Raw genomic sequence first — 24,901 nt, 5'->3', positions numbered from 1 at the left:
ATCTCCTGTTTCTCTTGGTCAGGACCAGGCTGGCACCCCTGCCCTTTGGATCTCCTTGGTGGTACCAGTCTGGGAATCCCGCACTCCTCATTCTGTAAAAGCAATGCCTGAGTGGCTCCTTATACCAAATGAAACAACCTGCACCTCTGGCAAATAGCCTCCCTGTTGCCTCCCTGCCCTGAGGCTGCCACTGCTATTTGTCTTACCCAGCCACTGGCCTGGACTTTTGGATTCCTTTACTGTCTCTGCAATCCTTTAACTGTCAGGAGCAACCGGACCTGCTTCCCCTCCCGTCCCGCCCTTGGGGACTGTGCTCCACTTGCTATTGTCCCTCACCACAGGGGGTCCAAGGGTTAGAAGTTGGGTCCGTTCCCCCCCCCCCCCCCCATTTCAAATAACACTAGGGAGGGGCGGCCAAGCACGGTGGCTGGGTTATGGCCTCATGGCCATCTAGGGACAGCCTTGATGACTTTATCCTCTTAAAGGAAAGTACTATAAAGGGCACATGCTATGAGCCCACTTTTTCTATCCTGTATTAGCCCAGAAAACCACAAAACGTTGCTTCTCCCATGCATGAAGAGCACATACATTATCTTCTATACTCCTGCTTTAGTGAAGAAAGAAAAGGGATCTAAAAATATAGATGCTACGCTGACTATTTAGGTGATACATATTTAAAAATAACACAGTGCAAGTGTTAAAATATGTTTAACATTAATTTCCTATTTATCTAGGCAGGTTATGCAACACTTAGCTACACGTCAGAGGGTTCTGTTGGTTAAAAAAAATAAAAGACAAATCTGTATTTTCTCCTACGCGTTTAGTTCTTCTAATTCATTGAAACATTGTTTCCGTATTCGGAAGAGCACAGACAACACATATTAATAAAATTATCGAGGGAAGTAAACAGGGGGAAAAAAAATAATTAGTGCTTTGGCAAAGCATGGCAAGTACATAATGTGTGAGCTTTATCCGTTTTATCACTCACTTTGGCTCCGCAGAACTAACTGCAGTCCATTCAGTACCTCCAGAAGTAAAAAAACCTCTCAACTAAACCTTAGATCTCTATGTAAAATTGTGTTAGGGTTCATGTCATCTTGTTACTGTTGCAAATCTGATTCACTTAGACGGTGAGAGTTGAAGATGTAACACTTCGGGGGGGAAAGGCATAAAAATGCATTAATCAGCGATTGTGGGAAGGGAATACCACTGGAGGGTGGGAGGGACAGAGAGAGGGAGAGAGCGCGAGCTGGTGAGTTAGAAGAGTCCTGCAATGGATTGGTGTAGGGCTCGATTCATTCCGATCACCTATCCCACTTGCGGCAGTCACAGCAGCAGCAGCAGCGGCAGCAGCAGAGGGGAAAGGCTGTGGGGCTTTCGGAAGTGAAGCGGCTCATCCTCCTCCTCTCCTGGCACAGCACTCGCCGGAGGCTGCGGCGGCGGCGTCAGGGAAAAGCCACAAACTTGCGGCTCCAGGGCTCACGCTCTCGGGTGCTCCAACATCTTAAAAAAAAAGAGGAGCTCGCTTGCTCGCTCGCCTTGCCAGCGCCTGAGCACTTCTTCTGCAAGGCTGGAGCGAGACAGCCGCACACTTCAGCCCTCAGCACTGCAGATCCTGCTAGGGAACAATGCACTGATTTATTTCTCATAAGAGAAGGAAGGAAAGAAAGAAAGAAAGAAAAAAAAGAGCAGCTCTGGACTCTGTGCATTTTTTTTCCTTCGCATCTTGGCGATCTTGCTTTTTCCAACCACATACGGATGTATTCAAGGGCTCGTTCCTTCACGTGGGATCCTATTACCTCTTGTTCCGTTCTGGTGTATTAACGAGAAAAATAATCGCCTCAAGACACAGTCTTGCTTGCTAACCTGTGAACTGAAGGATCAAGTTCGGATTTGGTTACCTGCATTGGGACAAAAAGGAAGAGGAGAGAAGGAGGAGGAGGAGGAGGAGGAAAAAGGAGGGGGCAGAGACTGCAATATCATTTGTGAATCGCTCAGAGTGCTGCAGCAGATACAGATTGCAAACACATGCAGTGCAAATGCAGGTAGGCACACAAACTGCGGATACGGAACAAACTTGGAACTGTGCATGTTTCAAGACTGGAAATTAATTTGCACGTGATTATGCAGCGCCCTTCATTTTATTTTATTTTATTTTTATTTCTTTGATCGGTTTTTTTTTTTTCCCTCCTTGTTCTTGTGGATGACATTGCGGAGAGTTGTTTAAAAAATACTCTGAAGAACTGAAATTCTCAACCTTTTTTTTTTTTTTTTCTTTTCCCGAAATTGGATTTGAGTGCTTTCTGCTAACCTGGGGATTTTTCCTGCAGACTTGCAATTGAAGAGGGTGTCTTACAAATCATCCAGAGGACCGTCACCAGGATTTTCTTTTCGGGTTGTTGGTTTCTTTCTTTTCCCCATTGCCAAAAAAAATAAATAAATAAAGTGATCAGGAGCTGAATGCTATGACAGGGCAAGTGCTTTGAATGAAATGATTCACAATTTCATGTCTGCAAGGGGGACAGAGATCTCCGACACTGGCGGGCTGAGGATCTGAAGAGTGGAATGTGTATAACTCGGTAGGCAAAGGAGGCGACCCGGGGGCTCCCAGCGCACAGCGTTTTCACTTCCTGGTTGTTGTTTTTTTTTTTAAATGCATATTGCAAACCTCGGAAAGAGATTTTACAGTTAATAAAAGCGCAAGTAAAAACATCGTCACTCCGTGCTATGAACCTTTAATTTCAAATAAACCCTGTTCGGCGAACTGTGAGTATTAAGTACAACAGAGACAGAGAGACGGAAGGGGGAATGAGAAAAGGGGAAAAAGCAAAGCCCACCTGGTTCTCAACTGCATGAATTATGAAAGAATAACTTTGGGAAAAGAAGAAAAAAGACAAGAACAGACAAGGATTCCTGAGTGATTTTGTGATTTGGGGGTGTTTGTGCGTGGAAAGCTGTTCGTCCTTTACAAAGTGAGTGAGAGGAGCATTCTTTCTGAAGTGGCCAGAGCCTGGTGGGTGTAAAATGCAGGCTCCCGGGTGTTGCTTCTATGTTCTGCTCCTGCTGGTGGCAGTGGCCCCAGCCCCGGCTAAGCGGGTGCTACGTTACCGGCTGGCAGAGGAAGGGCCGGCTGACGTGCGTGTGGGCAATGTGGCTGCTGACTTGGACATCGTGGCAGGCTCGGGGGAGGTGACCTTCAGCCTGGAGTCAGGTGGCGAGTACCTGAAGATCGACAATGTGACTGGCGAGTTGAGCACAGGTGAGCGGCGCGTGGACCGCGAGAAACTGCCACAGTGCCAAATGATTTTCGATGAGAATGAATGTTTCCTGGACTTTGAGGTGTCTGTGATCGGGCCAGCACAGAGCTGGGTGGACCTCTTCGAGGGTCGTGTAATCGTGACTGACGTCAATGACAACACGCCCGCCTTCCCCTCACCTGTGCTCACCCTCAGCGTGGAGGAGAACCGGCCAGTGGGTACCCTCTATTTGCTGCCCACTGCCACTGACCGTGATTTCGGCCGCAACGGCATTGAGCGCTACGAGCTTCTGCAGGAGGGTCGTGCTGCCCTGCCACTGCCACCGGGCGAGGGCAAGCGGAGGGCCGAGGGGGCCAGTGGCGTCTTTGAGCTGCAAGTAGCTGACACGTCGGAAGGTGAGAAGCAGCCACAGCTGATTGTCAAGGGCCCACTGGACCGCGAGCAGCGGGACTCATATGAGCTGACCCTCCGGGTGCGTGACGGCGGAAACCCACCTCGTTCCTCGCAATCCATCCTGCGCGTGCTCATCACAGATGTGAATGACAACAGCCCACGTTTCGAGCGTGCTGTCTATGAGGCAGATTTGGCCGAGAACAGTGCACCTGGCACGCCCATCCTGCAGCTGCGGGCAGCTGATGCTGATGCAGGCGTCAACGGGCAGCTGGAGTATGTCTTCGGTGCTGGCACTGAGTCAGTGCGCCGCTTGCTCCGCCTGGATGAGACTTCTGGCTGGCTCAGCGTGCTTCACCGTATTGACCGTGAGGAGGTGGCACAACTGCGCTTCACAGTAGCGGCGCGTGACCGTGGCCAGCCATCGCGTGCTGACAAGGCCACTGTGGTGCTGAGCATCCGTGACGAGAATGACAATGTGCCTGTTGTTGACATCCGCAAGATCGGACGTATCCCGCTCAAGGACGGCGTGGCACACGTGGCTGAGGACGTACTGGTGGACACACCCGTGGCACTTGTGCAGGTCTCTGACCGTGACCAGGGTGAGAACGGTGCTGTCACATGCACGGTGGTGGGTGATGTGCCCTTCCAGCTTAAGCCAGCCAGTGATGGTGAGGGTGAGCAGAACAAGAAGAAGTACTTCCTGCACACCTCGGCACCACTTGACTATGAGAGTGTGCGTGACTACCATGTGGTCATCGTGGCTGTGGACTCTGGCAGCCCCAGCCTGTCCAGTAACAACTCCCTGCTTGTGCGTGTGGGCGACACCAATGACAACCCACCTCTCTTCGGCCAGGCTGTGCTGGAGGTGGCTTTCCCAGAGAACAACCTGCCAGGAGAGCGTGTGGCCACCGTGCTAGCCACTGATGCTGACAGTGGCAAAAATGCTGAGCTGGCTTACTCACTGGACCCTGCCATGGCCGGTATCTTCGCCATTGACCCAGACACAGGTGACATCACTGTTAATGGTGTGCTAGACAGGGAGCAGAATGACCGCTACGAGTTCCAAGTCACAGCCCGTGACAAGGGCCTGCCTATCCTGCAGGGTACAGCCACTGTGGTGGTACAGGTGGCTGACAGGAATGACAATGAGCCCAAGTTCATGCAGGATGTCTTCACTTTCTACGTCAAGGAGAACCTGCAGCCCAATAGCCCCGTGGGCATGGTCACCGTCATGGACGCCGACAAGGGCCGCAATGCTGAGATGAGCCTCTCTGTGGAGGACAGCAGTGTATTTTCCATTGAGAATGATACAGGCACTATATATTCCACCGTCTCCTTCGACAGGGAGCAACAGACCAGTTACACGTTCAAAGTGAAGGCCATGGATGGGGGCGAGCCCCCTCGATCAGCCACAGCCACTGTCTCCCTCTTCGTTATGGATGAAAATGACAATGCCCCTACTGTCTACTACCCTAGCAACAAGTCTCATGCTGTCCTGCTCCCTTCCAGCAACCTGCGGACGGTGGTGGCCACAGTAAATGCCACTGATAATGATACAGGTGTCAATGCTGATCTGAACTATAGTATTGTTGGAGGCAATCCTTTCAAACTCTTTGAGATAGACACCACCAGCGGGGTGATCTCATTGGTAGGCAAGCTGGCACAAAAGCACTATGGCTTGCATCGGCTGGTGGTGCAGGTAAATGACAGTGGCCAACCTCCCCAGTCCACCATCACACTGGTCCACGTGTTTGTTAATGAAAGTGTCTCCAATGCCAGTGTGGTGGAATCCCAGATAACCAGAAGTTTGCACACACCCCTAACCCAGGATATTGCTGGAGACCCCAGCTATGAATTAAGCAAGCAAAGACTGAGCATTGTCATTGGTGTGGTGGCTGGCATTGTGATAGTTATTCTGATCATCTTAATTGTGGTCATGGCCCGATACTGCAGGTCAAAGAATAAGAATGGCTACGAAGCTGGCAAAAAAGATCACGAGGACTTTTTTACCCCACAACAGCATGATAAATCTAAAAAACCGAAGAAAGACAAGAAAAATAAGAAATCTAAGCAGCCTTTGTATAGTAGTATTGTGACAGTAGAGGCTTCCAAACCAAATGGACAGAGATATGACAGCGTCAACGAGAAGCTGTCGGACAGTCCCAGCATGGGACGGTACCGTTCTGTTAATGGTGGACCAGGAAGCCCTGATCTTGCCAGGCATTACAAATCCAGCTCCCCCTTACCTACTGTTCAGCTTCACCCCCAGTCCCCAACTGCTGGAAAAAAACACCAGGCTGTACAAGAACTTCCACCAGCCAATACTTTTGTGGGAGCAGGAGACAACATTTCAATTGGATCAGATCACTGTTCTGAGTATAGTTGTCAAACCAATAACAAGTACAGCAAACAGGTAAGATGTCTTGAAAGTTAGCCATAATCCGCTATAAATGACTGCGATGCTAGACTATGACAGTGGGACTTTTAATTTCCTAACAGGGCACAGGGCAAGGCAGACATAGTGTGCAGTTTTAAAACCTGCTATGTGGAAAATGGCACATATATTAACTGGGATATATGATGACAGTTATTTTCATTTAAAACTACATTTTTTTTATATTAAATCAGTGTTTCCCAACCAGTGTGCCATGGTACTCTGGGTCTGGTGTGCCTTTAGACCTGATCAGGTATGCCACAGAAAAGTCACCATTGCCTAATGCTTGGATCCAGGCCTGCACACAGGCTCTGCTCTCTGTACTTCCCAGCAGCATGAAACACCAGCGGTGACTCTTAAACTTGTAGGAATTCCTGTCTGAGAAAATGTGTAATCAGGCATGCCTCTTCTTCCTAGCTACACAGCCTGAGCCCCAGTGTGTGGTAATTAATGGGCAGCATGCAAGGCACAGATAGCCGGGACCTGCTTTGTGCAGCACACATAGTGCATACCACACCTCCTCATCTTCCCCGTCTTTGAGTCCCTCCCGCCTGTCTTATCCCCAGGCTGAGTGAGATGGGGAGAGCGTTCAATGACTGCTGGATGTGACTCACTTTGAGTGCTGGGAGCAGCAGCAGTGATGGAGCTCTGGCAGCCGCATGCGGCAGCCAAGGTAATAAACTGAGCCGGCTGCCTGCACCACACTGATTCCTCCCTTCTCCTGCACTTGTATATAGAGTGAGCTGGTCCATCATCCATGTTTGCACTGCCTGCTCTGTGGAGGTTGGTGTGCCACACAATATATTTGTTAATATGCGTGTGCCTTGGACATAAAAGGTTGGGAAACACTGTTTTAAATGGCGGGGTGGATTTATTTATTTTTAATCTGCCTTGCTTGTCATGGGACTGCATATTGAAAGAGATGTTTTGTGCCTCTTGGAGCACTGGGGTAGAGCAGGAAGAGTGTAAATGTGTAACGTTGCAAGACATTTTCATTGATTCGATACATCCTGCAGAATTTCATGGCTAAACCTGCTGATTCAAACACATGTGGCGTTGAGCCAAGTCCATTTCAGTAATGAAAAACAAAAATCATTAGTTGTCGTTTAAGTAATATGTGAGCATGGGGGGGGAGGTGGGGGGCGAGGTGGCAGCTTTCCATGTTTTAATGCTCAGATTACTAAAATTTGAATGTTCCCATGGGTAGACCGGTTTGCTGTTTACAGGAAGCAACTGCAGGCTTTGTGAGGGGGGGGGGGGGGGGGAACTGAATCGCACATGCCAGGCATTCTTCCAGCTGTACTGCAAACACGTTTTGTTTACTGATGCGGCACTTCCACGTTGAGCCTGCATTTTGTGTTCCTGATCACACAAATTCTTTATTATGCTGTGTTTGAAACCAAAAGTCTCTTTTTTCTCCAGCGTAGCCAAATTGCCCAAGGTGTGAGCATAAATGCTGTGCTGTTGCCAGTCCAGCACATCAGCAAATGATTTAATAAGCATATGGCTGATGGTCCCCTTTTAGACAATATTCTAGTGAGATTAGTGCTCCCACACACAGGTTGCTGCTTTAATAGACCAGATATGTCTCTGAAATGCAGCAAAGATTGAGCTTGAAGCACAAATTAAAATCTGTCAAGAGCAAGAGGCTTTGTTACTATGGTAGGCTGACTTTCTTTGCTGCTGGGAAGGGACTAGACTAGGACTCAGGGAAGTACTTAGGCTGATGAAGACCTTGGAGGCTGTTTTACAGGAGAATGTTTATCGTTTCCTTCTTCAGTTAGTAAAATATTTCAGGAGAGAAAAAAAAAAAACTATTTTACCAAGGTAATAGTTTACAGGATGCCCCTGGGGAAGGAAGTAAATGTATTGCATTTTCCTAAGCAGCAACTAAAGCCGAGGGGAAATATTGAATCGCATTGTAATTTGTGTAGTCTGAATAAAACAATGTCTAGTCACCCAGTTATTAATGCTTCTAGCTTGATTTGCCCGATTGGAGGTATAAGATAGTGGAATGCTTTCTGTCTGGCTTTCTGATGTTTTGCCACAAGTCACACTGTTGATTTTAACCACAAAGCTGCTGCTACTCAAGTTAATTATCTTGATTAGTAACATGGTTGAATTTTAAATATTAATGTCATAGAAGAGAGCTCCCTCTTATAGATATAAATAGATATGCATTAAGAACAGTAAGTATTTATTCAAAGAAATTTCTAATGGATGAGAAATAATTGAATGAAGTACCGAATATTTTTGTTCCATTAGAATTACAATAGCATACTTATTAACTAACTGGTCACATTTAAGGTATGCTCTGAGATATAATAGTATGCATTTTTTTAAGCAAGTCGTTGAAAGCTGAATATCCATAGGCAGTTTTTTCATATCTTGAGTGAAGTCTGAGCATCCATTGGCTTACTAGCCAGTAAACGTTTAAACTTGTTACTATCCATAATATGTTAAAAAAAAAAATTCAAAGTGACCCCCCTTCATGAATGTATCCTAAATATAAGATTTTTATTTCAGTATATTATAATTGCATGAGCATGTTTGTCTAGCAGACAAAAGCTGAAGGAAGAAATGGGTATTCAAGGTTAAAAAAAAAGTGTCTTGGGGAAACTTTATTGCCTTTCTTTTGTGTATTGGCAGCTGGCTTTCTTAGGATGTTTCAAAGACTGACCCATAGCTAAAGGAGTGTCTGACCCACAGTACCATAGCTGAAGGTGATACCCATTTGCCATTAGTGTAATTAGAATAGGTAATTGATACATCTTAGTAGCCCAGCTAACACTGTGAAAGGATATGGTCTTCTGTTACAAACCTGTTTAATGTAGTCACCTGTAGATAAAAAAATACCTTTTTACTCTTATTTTTCTTAGTTAATGTATATACTATTTTTATGAAAATCTACATTTTATGATGATTTTATTGAGGGAATTGAAATTTACAGGATTAAACATCCCCCCTCCCTCCAAAATATACATTGCAGGTAAACTAACTGATGTGATATAACCCGCCTCCCTTTAAGTTTACATATAATTAGTTTATTGTGTCAGTGCTAGTAGAAGCAGATGGGTGTCATGTTTCGCTGACACATTCTAATCTCTTTCAAATCAGCATGCACAAGTTCACGGAGGTTGTAGTATTATATGGAAACTTCATTTGGCAGCAGTTTCATGCATATGTCTTCTTTTATGTTGTGGGATTTCATCAAAATGCAATGTGTGCTGTGTTAGCAACAAAGTGTTGTCTAGTGCAGTTTAACTTCATTAATGAGCGCTATAACCCATATTAAGTGTGTGGTTCAGTAGTTGCTTGTGAATGTGTTGTGATATGCTGCTTTTATGTTCTGAAAGCTGTAGCCCTCAGCAGCAGAACACTTCTGAAGACGTTTCTATAGCCATCTGACAATGTTTTACTTATTTGTCCAAAGTATTGCCTTGATTTGCATAAAATAACGGATTGGTAGATGGGATTTGAACATTCCCTATATTGTTTAGGGGGCAACAGAAAAACAGTCACCGACTTAAAAGATATCCTGCATGTAGGAATTTAAAAGAACTGCTTGAGGTGAACAGTTGACAACTTAATTCTGTAATCCTGCATGAATTAGCCTTGTGATGTATCTATTTCACAAATGTACTGCTGAGTAAAAAAAAAAAAAATATATATATATATATATTGCATGGAAGTGTGATAACACATATCCCCCACATCCGTTTCACAGACTTTCCCACTGTGCAGCTAGTGCAGTTTACAGAAACTTCATGCACCTGTTTCATGTGTTTCTCATTAAATCAAGGAAAACAAATTACATTAAAGAATAGCACAGAGAGAAGCTTCGTTCTGAGTGCAAGATTAATCTGTGTGCACACGTTTAGCTGTGTAGGTGCTTCTTTACTGTTTAAGATGGCTAACTCTTGATTCACAGAACATGCATCACTCTTTGCAATTAGTGTTTAGAAGGCTTTTGTAAGTGGGTGTGAATGTATGGCTTGCTAGCTATGACTTAAAATATGGAGGTCAGTTTCAAAGTGACAGTTGGAGATTGAGACTTCTAATTTATTATTTGTTCTATTCTGCTCAGATCTGTTTAAAGATGTACTAGTATGTAATCTAAAAAATACACCTCTTCATGATATGTTTACTGTGTTTAAATATATTTTATTAGTGTCACGCCCTAAAACAAAATAAAATAAGTGGTAAGAAACAATTTTAAACAAGTAGTCACGTGACAGCAGAAGAGTCTTGTTGAACTTGGGCTGTTTGCTCCTAGGGAAATTCTGCACAAAACAATATAAAACATTCTGTGCACAGTATTTACAATGTGTCAAGATAACAGAAAATTACTATCTGAGTAATAACTTTATTCTGTATTGCATTTGATATTATTTCTCAAAGATGCAGAATTTTAATTGTGTTTTTTTGTGTAGAATTCCCTTGCACCCTCACCTCTCTCACTCTCTTCTCACCCCAGGCTTGACCCCCGCCTTTTTCTTTCCCTATCCTTCCCTCTCCCCTAGGCTCAACCATACCACTCCCTCCTTCATCCCAGTCCAAAAGGGCATAGCTGCCTCTTCTGATCAGGCCCATGTGGGCAGATACAGACAACATACATTCCTCCAGCCCATGTGGATCAAGGCCTTCTCCTTTTCCTCCTGGCCTATGCAGGCTGAAGCTGCCGCGGCCTCCTGATCCCTGCACACAATTCTGTATGGGAAGAGTGTTCTGCACAAACTCTGCCTTGCACAGTGGTGCTAAATTCCCTTGAGGGATGGGAGGGGGTAGCTGTTTCAGCCACTGCTGCGCCTTCCAGCTTGGTGTGTTGGCTCATCTTCCTGCTGCGTCTGCTGCTCAGCCTTGGAGAAAGTAGGAGGAAGATTCAGGCACTGGAAGCCAGCCTGATGTGTAAGTGGCAATGACTGATAGCAGCTGGAGCCCAGTGGAGCTCTTTAGTTGGCATGTGGCTTTCTAAAATTGCTTTATATTGCTTCTTTTTAGTGTTGCTGAAACAAACACAAGGTAACAGTTACTTAAATACAGTATAGGGAGCATCGCTCTACTATCCAAAAAGTGTGTGTATGTGTGTGTGTGTCTGTATATGTATATAATATTCTAAGAATATTTTGAAATAGTTTTGTTTCATCACAAATGAGACTCCATATAAACTGGATAAAAGAAAGTGTTACATCCTAAAAACTCTTTTGAGTCATTAGACCTCCTACAGATAAACCCTTACTTTAATTCAAATACTGCAAGCATTAAATTCCAAATGAACCCTTATCAAGTATTCTGTTAATTTATTCATATAAAATTGCCATAAAATGAGTTTGACAATCTCTTATGACAACAAATGGCCCATAAAAAAGCAACAATCTTCTATGAAGTTCCAGAAATCTATAAGTACAAATAAGCCATTAAAAAAAAAAGACCCCCAAGACAGTTTGTGCTTCGACCTGAGGAAGGGGCCTTCATGAAGAGACATTTTTAGAAAGTTTTTAACAAAAAGTATTCTTTAGCATCTTCATGACAAGTAATAGCAGTAAAATGCAAAACATGAGTACTGTACCACAGTTAAGGCATTAGCAGGCCGATACAGTACCTGCCTTTGGACGCACATTTTCCTTTACCCCTTTTTCAGTAAGGGGTAGAAAACACGCGTCCAACCCGCGGCACCTAATAATGCCCTCAACATGCAAATTCATGTTGAGGGCTCAATTAGGTATGCCCGCATGATACAGAAAGTAAAATGTGAAGCCAAGCCGCACATTTTACTTTAAGAAATTAGCACCTACCCAAAGGTAGGCGCTAGTTTCTGCCGACACCGGGAAAGTGCTCAGAAAGGCAGTAAAAACTGCTTTTCTGTGCAACCTCCGACTTAATATCATGGCGATATTAAGTCGGAGATCCCAAAGAATAAAAAAAGTAAAAAAAAAAAAGAAAAAAAAATTTTTAAATGGGCCGGCGGCTGTCGGGCCGAAAAACGGATGCTCAATTTTGCCGGTGTCTGGTTTCCGAGCCCGTGGCTGTCAGCGGGCTCGAGAACCAACGCCGGCAAAATTGAGCGTCGGCTGTCAAACCCGCTGACAGCCGCCGCTCTGGGCCAAAAGGAGGCGCTAGGGATGTGCTAGTGTCCCTAGTGCCTCCTTTTGCCCGTTTCTACCGCACCACCTAATTTAAATACAGAATCGCACGCACAGGCGAGTGGCCTGTGCGCGCGCCGGGAGAGCAGGCGTTCGGCCGCTCTCCTGCGGACTTTACTGAATCGGCCCGTAGATTTGTTATGAATTATAAGGCTTGACTCCTCAGTAGTCTGAGGCATAGAATATGTTTCTTATCTTTTTTTTTTTCTGTGTATTTTGGCAGTTTTGTAGGTTTTTTTTTTTTTTTAAACTATGCTTAGAAACAGTACTAACTAAATAAAGGGGAGTGGGAGGTCTAGGCAGGGGATTTAATTTGTGGCGAGTGGCCTGGAATGCAGTTCAGGCACTTCCTTTCACAGCAGGGGTGTTCAGTTTCAGCCCCTCCTCTTCAGGGAGCCTGGGGGGAAGAGGAGAGGAGAGTGTGATCCTGGAGCAGAGAGAGCAGCCACTCTCTTCCCTAATCTAGCCCCTTCCCTCCTGTTCTTCCCCTCCCCTCCTCTTCTACAAGGAAAAGGAGGAGCAGGTATGATATTGAAACAGATGCTGCAGAGCAAAAACAGTCACATAAAGAGGTTGAACTAACATAGTGCTAGTAGTCAAGGTTCAGCCCTGGCCTTGATAAGCACTACAGTTCACAAGTTTCAAACTTGTGCTAATTCAATCCATTTGTGTGTCTATTAATTACCCAGGGCTTAATTTCTAGTGGAACAATCAAGAATGGGTTTCTGTCTCCTTTTTTCCATGACCCAAGGAGACGAGAGTAGAGCTGGCAGTAAATCAGTTCTGGCTCCCCCACAGAAACAGAACAGAACTGGTGGTATAAATCAGTTTCAGCAATCTGCAGACATGGAGCAGAGATGGCGGTGGTAAGATCATTTCTGGCCCTCCCAGGCCTCGGAGAAAGCAGAGCAGAAAGTGATGGAGCTCCTTCCCCCAAGATGAGAGCGGTCACATAGCCTTGATTTTTGTGCAATTTCCTGACACAATTGAAAGGCCATGGGAAAGGGTGGAGAGACACAAGATGAATGCCTGTCAGCCCCATTGCTTTTGAAAGTGTGTATGTGTGTTTGTTTGTATGTGTGTGTGTGTAGGAGAGAGCTCACCCATAGCAGCGGCCTTTACCCCACTCCCTTCCACACCGCTCCTCAGTTCCACTACCTTTTTGTCTACAAATTAAGCCCTGAGTCTAGGTTATCATTCCTATATAATGCCATTTTATAGAAATTAATAGTCACCAGCCAGCCAGCTCACATCAGTTCCATAATTCTATGCAGAAATTTAGCACTTTCTGTGATTTGTACTAGCATCACATCTCGATAACCCAGATAACTCTCTTGCAGGTAGAAGAGAGACAACAAGTTGCAGTTTCCTCAACTTGTTTATTTTAATACTTTTATTAAAGTGAAACACTGGAGACAGATATTGTGTCAAACAAATCTGATCAATTTATTTGATTAGGTGACTTTGAAATTTGCCCAAGGGCACGTGCTGGGCCTTGTTTACTTGGATTTCAGGAAAGCTTTGATACTGTCCCTTATCGAAGGCTGATAATGAAGCTGAACATCCAGGAGGTAGGCCTCAAGGTGGTACACTGGATTAGAAACTGGTTTAGTGCTATTCACTCTGAGAGGAGAGAGATGATTCGTGTAGTTCATCGGGATGAGTCCTGGGGCTGGTTCTGTTCAATATTTTTGTGAGCAATATTTGCAGAGGGCATAGAAGGAAAATAATGACTTTTTTTTTTGTGGTTGATAGTGAGATTTGCAAGAGTGGATGCTCCTAATGGGGAAGACAAAATGAGTGGTGATTTAAAGGCTAGAGGAGTGGTTGAGTGCTTGGTAGTTCAGTGCGGGGAAAGTACAGAGTCCTGCATTTGGTAAACAGAAATTCAAAGGATGGGGAATGAGAAACTAATGGACACTTTGGGGTGATTACTGTTTGAATTTCAGCAGAAATAAAGAGGTGATAATGTCATAATGTTTTTGGTGAAACCTAACCCTGGGCATTGTATCCAAAAGGATATAAACAATTAGGTGATGAGCTAGAGAAATGCTACCAAAATGGTCCAAGATCCACTCCAAAAGCCATATAAGATGAGGCTTGAGGATGTAAATATTTACACCCCATCGGTGAGGAGAGACAGGGTAAATAGGATAATATCTCAAATATATAAATCCAGCAAAGGAAGCATTTTTTTTTTTTTTTTTTTTAAGTATGAGGCTCCAGGAGGGTGACTCATGGGCAACATCAGAAAGGATTTCTTTACTGAAAGGATAGTGGATCCATGGAATGGACTTCTAGCAATGATGATGGAAACAAATAGAATAACAGGTTTCAAAAAAGCATGGGATAAGAGCAGAGGATCCTTGGTGATGAAGACGTGATGAAAAAGCCAGAGATAAACTGGGTACTGTAGCATTGCACCAAGAGTGAAGCTGGGTAGAGTGGATGGAGCCATTGGTCCTAATGTACCGTTATAGTCTAAAACAGTAGTAGGAACAAGGTTGGGAGTTTGCAGTACTGCAAACATACCACTTTCTCCAAAGCAGAAGTAAGAGGATTGTTAAGAAAGACAAAGCAAGGGATGGAGAAAGAAAGCACAACCCGGTGTTACTGCAGTCTGTGGAGTAGCTAGGTTGGTACATGCAGGCTACAAGTCCGTAGGAAACAAATGTGTTGGTGCTAGCAAGTTCATAGTAGTTGGGTGCTATCTGGATTATTATGAAGCTTGATGATAAGACATTGTGTGTGTGTGTGTGTATAAGTGAGTATGTGTTTATGTGTGTGTGGGGTAGAGCTTAGCTGCTGATTTGAGACCTTGTATGATCCTTTCTCCAGGACAGTAAATAACCTAAGATGAAGCAAACAAAAGCTGATTGATAAAGCAATGATGTCCTAAAGCCTTTAAGCTTTTATAGTTGGCAGCTGCAGGCCTGTATCCTTGGAGTGTGGACAAGGATATTGGAGTAGATTGGATAGGCTAATTGGTCTTTCTCTGCTGTCATCTGCTATGTTACTATGATATTTTCATTTTTATTCTTAATAAAAAAAAATTTTTCACTGTGTATAAATAGGCTAGTTGATATTACCCTTTTAAATTTCCCTTTAACACAGCATACATTATTTGACTGGTTAAAAGAGCAGCCCTTGCCAACATGTATGTAGATTTATATTCAGCTTTTCATAGCTCAATGGGCAGAAAAATATAATCTATCACAACAATGTAATATCAAGTACAAATAAAATTCAATAATATAAAAAATATAACCACATATTGCTACAACCACAAAATATCAATAAATATAATAAAAACACAATATAAGAAACCAAAACAGCAGATTAGTCCATCGAACAGTCTTTGCAAAGTAAAAACCAGAAGAAACAGGTAAATCCTAAAAACTATAAAATCAGTTTTCAGCCAAAGCACTTTTTGGAGGCTAATTCCAGAGCTGAAATGCATTAGGATGGTAGCTTTCAAACCGGCACATGTGCATCGGCCTGTGCCCAGGGATGCAGCTATTTTATAACTTGCACATGTATATACGTGCATGTTATAAAATAGCCTGGCCGCATGTGGGTGCACAAATCCTGCTTCTTCCGCATAAAGCGGGGAATTTTAAAAAAGATGCATGCTGACAACATTCCCAGTTTTACCAGTTCACCTAGTCAAGAGAAAGAGATCCTCCATCCCCCACCCCTCGCCCAGTTGGATAGCCTTCAATCTGCCAGTTAGCTCCAACCCTTAAAACCCTGCAGATCTGCTTAGTTTTCTTTAAATTTTAACTTACATGGCATCCATAGCAGAAGAAAACTTATGCGTCAGGGGGCCTCGATGCACACTGGGTTGCATCAGTATTTACGCACACATCTCTGGTTAAAAGTTGAAATGCCCACCCCCTACCTAGACTACACCCATGCCCGCCTGTTTTTTTGAAAACATTCTAGATGTGTCTGCTGTGGACAAGGGGCAGCTCAAGGCAATCTACTGCCCGAGGTGAAGGATGAGATGGCGCCCCCACCCCCCCACTCCTGCTGCCCATCCCTGCCCCTCCCTGCTCCCTGCTGCTCCCCCTCTGCCCCCCTCACATACACAAGCGCCCTCTCATATACACACACACACTCCCACCCTCTCATACACTCATACACACACACACTCCCACCCTCTCATACACACACACACTCTCACCCTCTCATACACTGGCACTCACTCTAACAGGGCCAGTCTCTCGCTCTCTCCCACACATTTTAGACCTGCGGTGGCTGGCTACAGAGCACGCCATTTTCATCTGCTGCCGGCTCCAGGGAAAGGCTAGTGGCACGGCAGGGCTTCTTCATCTGCCGCCGGCTCGGAGGAAACGCCAGCAGCACCACAGGGCCTCTTTTTCTGCCGCAGGATCCGGGGAAAGGCCAGCAGCACCGCAGGGCCTTGCTTTTGCTGAACCCTGCCAGCATGTGACTTCTGTACATCACCGCGAGACTGCGGCAATGGCACCCCTCTCCCAGTTAGCACCTGGGGCGGACCGTCCCCCTCGCCTCCCCCTTAGTATGCCTCTGTGATGAAGGAGATCCAGGCTGCGCAGGGGGTAATTCTGTGTGGGCCCTTTGTTGTTTTGGTAGCAGGGTGAGGAGGCCGTTAGAGGAGTTTAGGGAGGCAGTTATTGCTGCTTCCCAAGTTTGCCACCTGAAGCAGCTGCCTCAACCCACCTCATTATAGATCCACCCCTGGCTGTCGAAGATATTCGCATATCTCGCTGGCTTTCAAAATACGCTTGTCACAAGCACGCCCAACTTATTCATGCATCCCCTAATTAATGCATGTTCTGGGCTTTTAAAATTCACCTGTTAGTTTGCAGTTGAAACAATTTTAATGGCAGCATTTTCAAAAGACCATCTTGTGCAAAACACAGAGACCTTGTAGGAATACACAAATGAAGGCATTAAGGATGTGGAATTGTTTTCAATGAAATAGACAATGGCAACAAAATTGTCTATTTCATTTTGTTTCGGGAGAGCCACAAAACAAAAAACAAATTGACAAAGTTTCGAAAAAATTAGCATTTCATGTTAGTGCGCACTAAGAGGTAGATTTTAAAAACATACGCGCGCGCGTACTTTATAAGATACGTGCGTAGCCGCGCGTATCTTATAAAATCCGAGGTCGGCGCGCGTAAGGGGGTGCACATTTGTGCAACTTGCGCACGCCGAGCCCTGCGCGCGCTGCCCGTTCCCTCCGAGGCCGCTCCGAAATCGGAGCAGCCTTGGAGGGAACTTTTTTTCTACCCCCCCCCACCTTCCCTTCCCTTCCCCTACCTAACCCACCCCCCGGCCCTATCTAGACCCTCCCCCTACCTTTATTGGAGAAGTTACTACTGCCTCCGGGCAGTAGTAACTTACGCGCGCCGGTGCGGCAGGCCTCGACACAGGCCGCTGTGTCGGGGCACTCGGCCACGCCCCCGGACCACCCACATGCCCCCCGGACACGCCCCCAATCCCTAACTGTGCCCCCTGGCCACGCCCCCGACCGCCCCTTTTTGCAAGCCCCGGGACTTACGTGCGTCCCGGGGCTTGTGCGCGCCACCGAGCCTATGCAAAATAGGCTCGGTGTGTGCAGGGGGGGGTTTGGGGTAGGTTTTTGGGGAGTACGCACGTATCCTATGTGCGTATCCCTTTGAAAATCTACCCCTAACTATAATTTTCTTATTTATGCACTTAGCGCGCACTAACGGGACTTAGTGTGCGCTATCTAGAAATGTTACTAATACGTTAAAAAGTGTCAATTGGGGAGCAGTCCATTAGCTAGAGTTATGGTTCTGCATTCACATTTGCTGTCTCCTTAGTTACTTCTTTGTTTTGCAAAGGTTGCAGGGTGGTATTTGTGGGGGGATGGCCAGTGCCATGTAAACAAATAAGAGATATAATAACACCATAAATTTCTAGTTAGAATAAGCAAAAACATGTAACGCAAATACATATTTTAAAATTTGCCAATCCTTTTGAATTTTCGTAAAGGGACCCTGGCATTTTAAGATATGCATACTTTAAATTCCCCTGGTGTCTGTCTGTGTGCTTTGGTGAGAGGGCAGTAACTGGTGAGAGGGGAAGTGACTGGGATGAATATATGGCATGACTGGTGGGAGAGAGACTGATTGGTGAGTGGTGAGAGAAAGGCATCCTGGAATGTGGGGGTGACAGGTGAGGGGGAAGTAACTAGGGTGATTGTATGGGATGATTGGGGGAGAAAGACTGCTTAGGGTGGTGATTGGTGAGAGAGAGGCAGCCTGTTGTGTATGGGGGTGACTGGTGAGAGGGGAAGTGATTGAGATGACTGTATGGGGTGACATGTGGGAGAGAGAGGCAGCCTGGTATGTGTGTGTGTGTGTGGGGGGGGGGGGGGGGAGTGTGACTGGGTTAATTAATTAGAACGGGGTTGTAAAAAAACAAAAAAAAACAAAAACCTACCTCAACCCTTCAAATTTAATTAATTGCAACCCCCACCCTCCTGACCCCCCAAAACTTGCTGAAATTCCTTGGTGGTCCAGCAGGGGTCCCAGGAGTGATCTCCCACTCTTGGGCATTGGCTGCCAGTAATCAAAATAGCAACATTGGCCCTTTCCCCTTATCATGTGACAGGCTATCAGTGCCATTGGCTGGCCTCTGTCACATGGTAAGAGCAATGGACAGCCGGCGCCATCTTAAAAAATAGTGTGGGCCATCCATTGCTCCTACCATGTGACAGGGGACAACCAATGGCACCGATAGCCCCTGTCAATGTCAATTACAATAGATTGTGAGGAACTGCAGAAGAACTTTGTGAGACTTGGAAAGTGGGCAACTAAATTGCAGATTAAATTTAATGTGGAAAAGTGCAAAGTGATGCACACAGGGTAAAATAATCCCAATTATAGGTACACAATTCTGGGTTCCATATTGGGACTCACTACTCAAGAAAAGGGCCTTGGAATCCTGGTGGAGAATACATTGAAATTCTTGGCTCAGTGTATGTCAGCAATCAAAAAATCAATTATTTATTTATTTTATTTATTTGTTTTTATATACCGATGTTCGATCTGGAATATCACATCGGTTTACATTGTAACTGTGTTCTAAGAAGTCGAGGTCTTCTTATTTTACATTATAACTTCAAGTTAATTCTTATTTAACATTATAACTTCAAAATTAATTCTTATAGAGGAGATTAAAACTGAAACGTTAATGACAATATGTTCTACAGCATACCTTGTCATATAACAAGCTGAATATTGTATCTTATATGTCCTAGAATGACCACATAAATAATGTATCTTACAATAAATAGGATGTAGCTTTGATGGAGTAAACTGGAGCAGGAGTAGCGTTGTTTTCAGTGTTTCATCTGGAGTAGCATATAGAGTATTGATTCTGACACTGATTAGTATAAGAGTCAGTAGTATGCCATCGTGTAATTTGTAAAATGTAGGTATGATCAGGAGCTAATAATTGCAGGCATTCATGTGGAGAAGAGGTAGGTGCTTGAGTGTAGGAATAGGATTGCTGTGAATGAGAGTGTGTTATAATGGAGGAGGGGTTTTGGGGATGGATAGGAGTGTGTTGCTGCGGTGGAGTAGGGGGGAGGGATATTAGGAGGTCTAAGGGGAAGGGAGGGTCATCTTAGTGCAGCGGGTGGATGGGTATTAGGTGGTTGTTGTGAAGGCTTTTCGGAAGAGCCATGTTTTGAGGTTTTTTTTTTAAGGATTGCATTGTTGGTTTCATTCTTAGATGTGTTGGTAAGTTATTCCAGAGCGAGGGTCCGGCCACAGATAGAGCATGATCTCTTATTGTGGTCTGGTGAGTTACTTTTGGTGAGGGGACTGGGATGAGGCCAGTGTTGTTGGAGCGGAGGTTCCTTTGTTGGATGTGGAAAGAGAGAATCAAGTTCATCCAGTTAAACTTGTCGATATAAATTGCTTTGTGGATGAGGGTGAGAACTTTATATTGTATTCTGAATTTTATGGGTAACCAATGGAAAAGTAGCCCACCTCCAATTCCAATGCATTGGAGGCAGGCTACTTTTCCATAGGACACCCTGTAGAATGTTAGGAATGATCCAAAAAGGAATGGAGAATAAACAAAAATATCATAGTTCCTCTATATCGAGTCATTGTGCAACTGTACTTTGCAATTTTGGTTGTTCCATCTGAAGAAAGACATACTGAAACTAAAAAATCTAAAGAGGAGGGAGACAAAAATGAGAAAGGAGATGTATCTCTCCTATGATGAGAGGCTATGCAGGCTAGGGTTCTTCAGGTTGGAAAAGAGATGACTGACAGGGGTCATGATAGATGTTTATAAAGTCATGAGTGTGTGGAACGTGTAAATAATGAATGGTTATTTACCCTTTCAAAAAATACTAAAACAAGATGACACTCCACGAAACTAACAACTAGCATATTTAAAACAAATTGTAGAAAGTTCATTTTTCACTTAGCACACTATCAATTTGTGGAATCTGTTGTCAGATAATGTGATCAAGTGTAGCAGGGTTTAAAAGAGATTTGGACAAGTTCCAGGAGGGAATGTCAGTAACACATTATTTGCCAAGTGGATGAGAGAAAACTATTGCTATCCCTTGGAATAACAGGAATTAGATCTATTTCAAGGGATCTGCCAGGTACTTGGGACCTGGACTGGTCACTGTCAGAGACAGGATGCTGGGCTCAATGGACCTTGGACTGACCCAGCATGGCAATTCCTATGTTCTTATGGGTAGCTGGGAAAAAATGTCCTCACAGCAACAAAGGTGGGGTGGCCTGAGCATCTTGATTCAAAAACAAATTAAGGATCACCCCTAGACTTTTTACTTCAGTAATAATAATCAAATATTATATAGGATAGGTTGAATGAATAGAAGATTTCTGTTCAAAGTACCACAGTCTTGACAGCATTTAATTTTAGCTTATTTTGAGTAGACCAATTAAGAACCTCTCTAAAGTCTAAACTATAAATTCGGCTCAGCTGCCACCTCCTTGTGGTCAGCCATTGTGAGGACAACCAATTAGTTGTCATTGATAAACTTCAAATATTATTTCCCAAGGTTTTGTAATAAGGAAGCCAATGAGTGCACGTGAATGTTAACAAAGGGTTGGAAACAAAATAGAGCCCTGAGGGACCTCCACACTGCAACCCAAATGGATAGGAAGACTTCTCACCCATCCTGACTATCTGTGAACAATTAAGTAAAAAAGATTCAAACCCATAAAAGGCTAAATCATCAATTTCCAATCTATTAAAATTCTATGGTAAAGAGTGTCAAAGACGGCACCAAAATCAAAAGAAATGAGGGCCTTTGTCCATCTCCTGCCAAAGATCATCTAAAAGTGCTAGGATGTGGATGCAGTGTTAGCCCCTGCATCCAGACTGAAATAGATCAAGTAACTGTATTTAAAGCCAAATCTCCTGTAACTGAACAGATACAGGTTATTTCCAATGTGTTAAATAAATCAATTGGCAGTTAGAACACAAACATTAAGGTTTGCTTTTCATGCTTTGGTTCATTTCTTTTCCAAAAGATTTTCCTACTTGGGTGCTCCACCCTTATGACTCATGAAGGGAAGCTGGCCTTCTCCCGAACCACACAAAGGCACCACACCTGAGTCACCTGAAGGATGGGCTACTGGAAATGACATTTAAAATCAGTAGAAGGAGCATCATTCATCTAACCTAGTCCCATCGCTTTTTATTTTTATCATTTTATGTTTATTGAAATTTCATCACATAAACAAATAAGCTTTCATTTGTCTATTCATTCGCAGATTATAAAAAAGCAGAGCTTGAGATTTGAGATAAAAAGTGTAAACCTGAATCTATCTGAACTAAGTTATGAGCTGTGTGGCTAATAGCAAGTAACTGGCCCTCCAGAGAGATATTAAATACTGAATCAGGAATCTAATCATCAAGAATCTCTAATTTGTTGTCTCAACTAGTTGACCCTACAACTTTAGATAGATGTTGATCTTGTGTTGCTGTTTGAGACTCTTGTCTACAATTGGAAATATAATATATATATCATCTTCAAAAAGTTAACTAACTCTTAATGAAGACAAACATTTGCAGAGAGTGACCATAAAGATGTTAAACAGATGGGGAGAGAGAATAGATTCTTGGGGTACCCTACAAGGAAAAGACCAAGGAGCACTGGAAATTAATATGTTTGGACAAATATGAAATATTATTTTTTTTTCAGAATAACACAGAGAGAAAGGAAGCAATAATGCTTTTAAAAAAAGACATGCTGAGGAATCTAGCAGGTACTGCTGCTGCTCTAAACTGTTTCACGGGGGCTGTGTCAATGATAAGTGTAATTCAGTATAACAAGATGTATGTTTGGGAATCCTGAAATCAAGATAAAGAGATATACCCCATTTATCATACATCTTCTCTGCTGCAGGCCGGAATTGTTGCTCTTATCTTATCAAAATTCTTCCGAATCTGGATTCAGTTGGTGAAGTAATTGTGCAGCAGGATAAGAGGAGAGGAAGTCAGAAAAGTTAGTTCTTAGCACTGAAAGGTGAATGTTGAAGGCAATTCACAGTTTCTTCTATTTTGTAGATTTGAAGAATTCCCTCCCCCCCCCCCCGACAGATTTAAGCTTTCTGCTTTGCAAAGTGAATTATCAATAGCAATAAAAAAAAAAAAAAAAAGAAAATAACAACATTATGGGGCCAATATGATAAGGCACACTAAAGTGAGTGCAAGCTTTTAATCTTCTTTTAGCATGCATTTTTCTGTGGTAAGTTAACTCTGGTATTTAAGAGGCATTTTAACTTCTAAAAAATGTGTGTTAAGCCAGGAGTAAAAACTAGTGCTAAAATTAGCAGGGGAGCATGCAACTCCCTTGTAAAAAAAAGGGCATTGGCTATTCCCCAGTAATGCAGGGAGGTGAGTTAAAGGGCAGACAGCTTAAAGCATATTTTCTTAATGCTGGAAAATTAGCTCCTGGGTCAGAGCAGGAGTAAAAACGTAATTCACATTTCTGGTGACCATGTTCTACTTTTGCTGTGCCCACTGTGGTAGTGTCTCGCTGCTTCTACCACACTGGGCACAACAATAAAATACTTCAGCCACCAAAAAATGTGAGTTTACTCCAATTCGGACCGACAAGTTTAATTTCCAGTGTAAACTCTTGGGCATTGGTGCTGTGCATCCAGACTTGGGCGTATTGTTTAACTATAGATGCCCACCCCAGGAAACTTACACTTTGTTCAGCGAGCTGTAAATGCCCACTCCAGTGAGCAAATTCCTGCTTCCATGGCCATTTTGGCAAACAGTGGTAAGTAAAATCAAAATATAAGCTCTCTGGGACTGCTGCCTACAGCTAGCTTAACAAAGTATAAACTCTCCGGAGGGGGTACCTATAGCTGAATAGGACATCACAGTTGGATGCACTATGCCAAAGTGCAGACTATTAAGCTGAAAGTACTTGCCCCAAAGAGCTTATGCATTGCATGTGAGATTGGTGCTGTGCATCCTAACTTGTGGGCACATTATTTCATTTAAAGCCATTTCGACAAGGAATGGCAAGTAAAGAAAAAGAATAAGATCTCTGGGGAAAACACCTGCAACTAGATGAACAAAAATATTGTCTGTCTGGGTGGGCATCAATAACTGAACAATACATACGCTGGCACTATTCAATTGGTCAGGAAAACAAAGAAAACCTGTGATTGGTGCCTTCCTCAGAGAGCTTACATTGACAATTTAAGTCCTGGGTTTGGAGTGAATTCACATTTCTGGTGGCCAATGTTGTCTGTTCTTGTCCCCAGTGTGGTACTCCACCTTAGACCCAGTAAGAATTTAAATTGCAACAAAAGTTCTCTTGGCTGGAACCTACAGTTAAAAAATGTGTAAGCCCTCTGTGGTAGGCACCTCCATCTGAATATTATGCCAAAGTGGGATACATAACTCCAAAGTGCATACTGTTCAGCTGTAGGTGCTAGTCCTGGAGAGCTTGTGCTGGAAATGTAACTCCTTCTTTGATCCAAGATGAGTAAACTCACATTTCTAGTAGACAAAGTTATTCTATTGCTGTGCCCAGTATGCTAGAAAGAGCTAGACACTACCACTTGGAAACATCAATAGAATATCATGGCTCCATTTCTCCTTTCTAGACTCTCTCCAATGCTGACCCCTCCAACTCTATATGGAGAACAGCAGTTTAGGTTGCGAAACAGTGTTTAATATTAAAATTCATAGATGAACAGCTCTTGCAGTATATACAATCATGCAGTGTACAGATCTTTCATTTTTTTCTAGAAATTTCCCCACAGTAATGCCTTTTGTCCTCTGTGGCTCTAGACTACCTTTCCCTTAATCTCAGCCGCCCAGTGTTTGACTGTTGCTAGTCTGGGGCTGCCTTTCCTCCCATCCATGTAATGGTTGTTGCATCTCTGGCTTACCTTTTGTTCCCTCATTCCTGCTTTTCAACCGGTGTAGGTCCAGGCTACTTCTCCCACTCTGTGGCCTGATCACTGCTAGTCCTTTCTGTTTCTGCTTCTTATCCACTTACCAGTTGTTATTGTTTCAAGCTGTCTGTACCTCTCTTGCACTCCCACCTTTCGACTGCTGCAACTCCATGTCACCTATCCGCCTTTGGCTACTGCAATTCTGGGCTCCTTTTTACCTCCCGTGTGTTGGCCATT

General features: G+C 43.9%; 1 protein-coding gene across 5 annotated transcripts in view; it reads left to right on the top strand.

The window, feature by feature from the left end:
• Positions 1-1,258: 1,258 nt before the first annotated feature.
• The window catches only part of PCDH7 (protocadherin 7), a 1,075,646-nt gene continuing 1,052,003 nt past the window's right edge, over positions 1,259-24,901 (top strand). For all 5 annotated transcript variants that reach the window (XM_029589703.1, XM_029589693.1, XM_029589728.1 and 2 more), the window contains exon 1: positions 1,259-6,063. In XM_029589703.1, the coding sequence (XP_029445563.1) occupies positions 3,025-6,063 (3,039 nt within the window). In that variant the 5' untranslated portion in view covers positions 1,259-3,024. The remainder of the gene's footprint in view (positions 6,064-24,901) is intronic.

Source organism: Rhinatrema bivittatum, chromosome 1 (assembly GCF_901001135.1).
Source record: "Rhinatrema bivittatum chromosome 1, aRhiBiv1.1, whole genome shotgun sequence".
Lineage (NCBI taxonomy): Eukaryota > Metazoa > Chordata > Amphibia > Gymnophiona > Rhinatrematidae > Rhinatrema > Rhinatrema bivittatum.
Note: the sequence above shows the minus strand (reverse complement) of the source record. Positions and strands in the feature narration are given on the sequence as shown.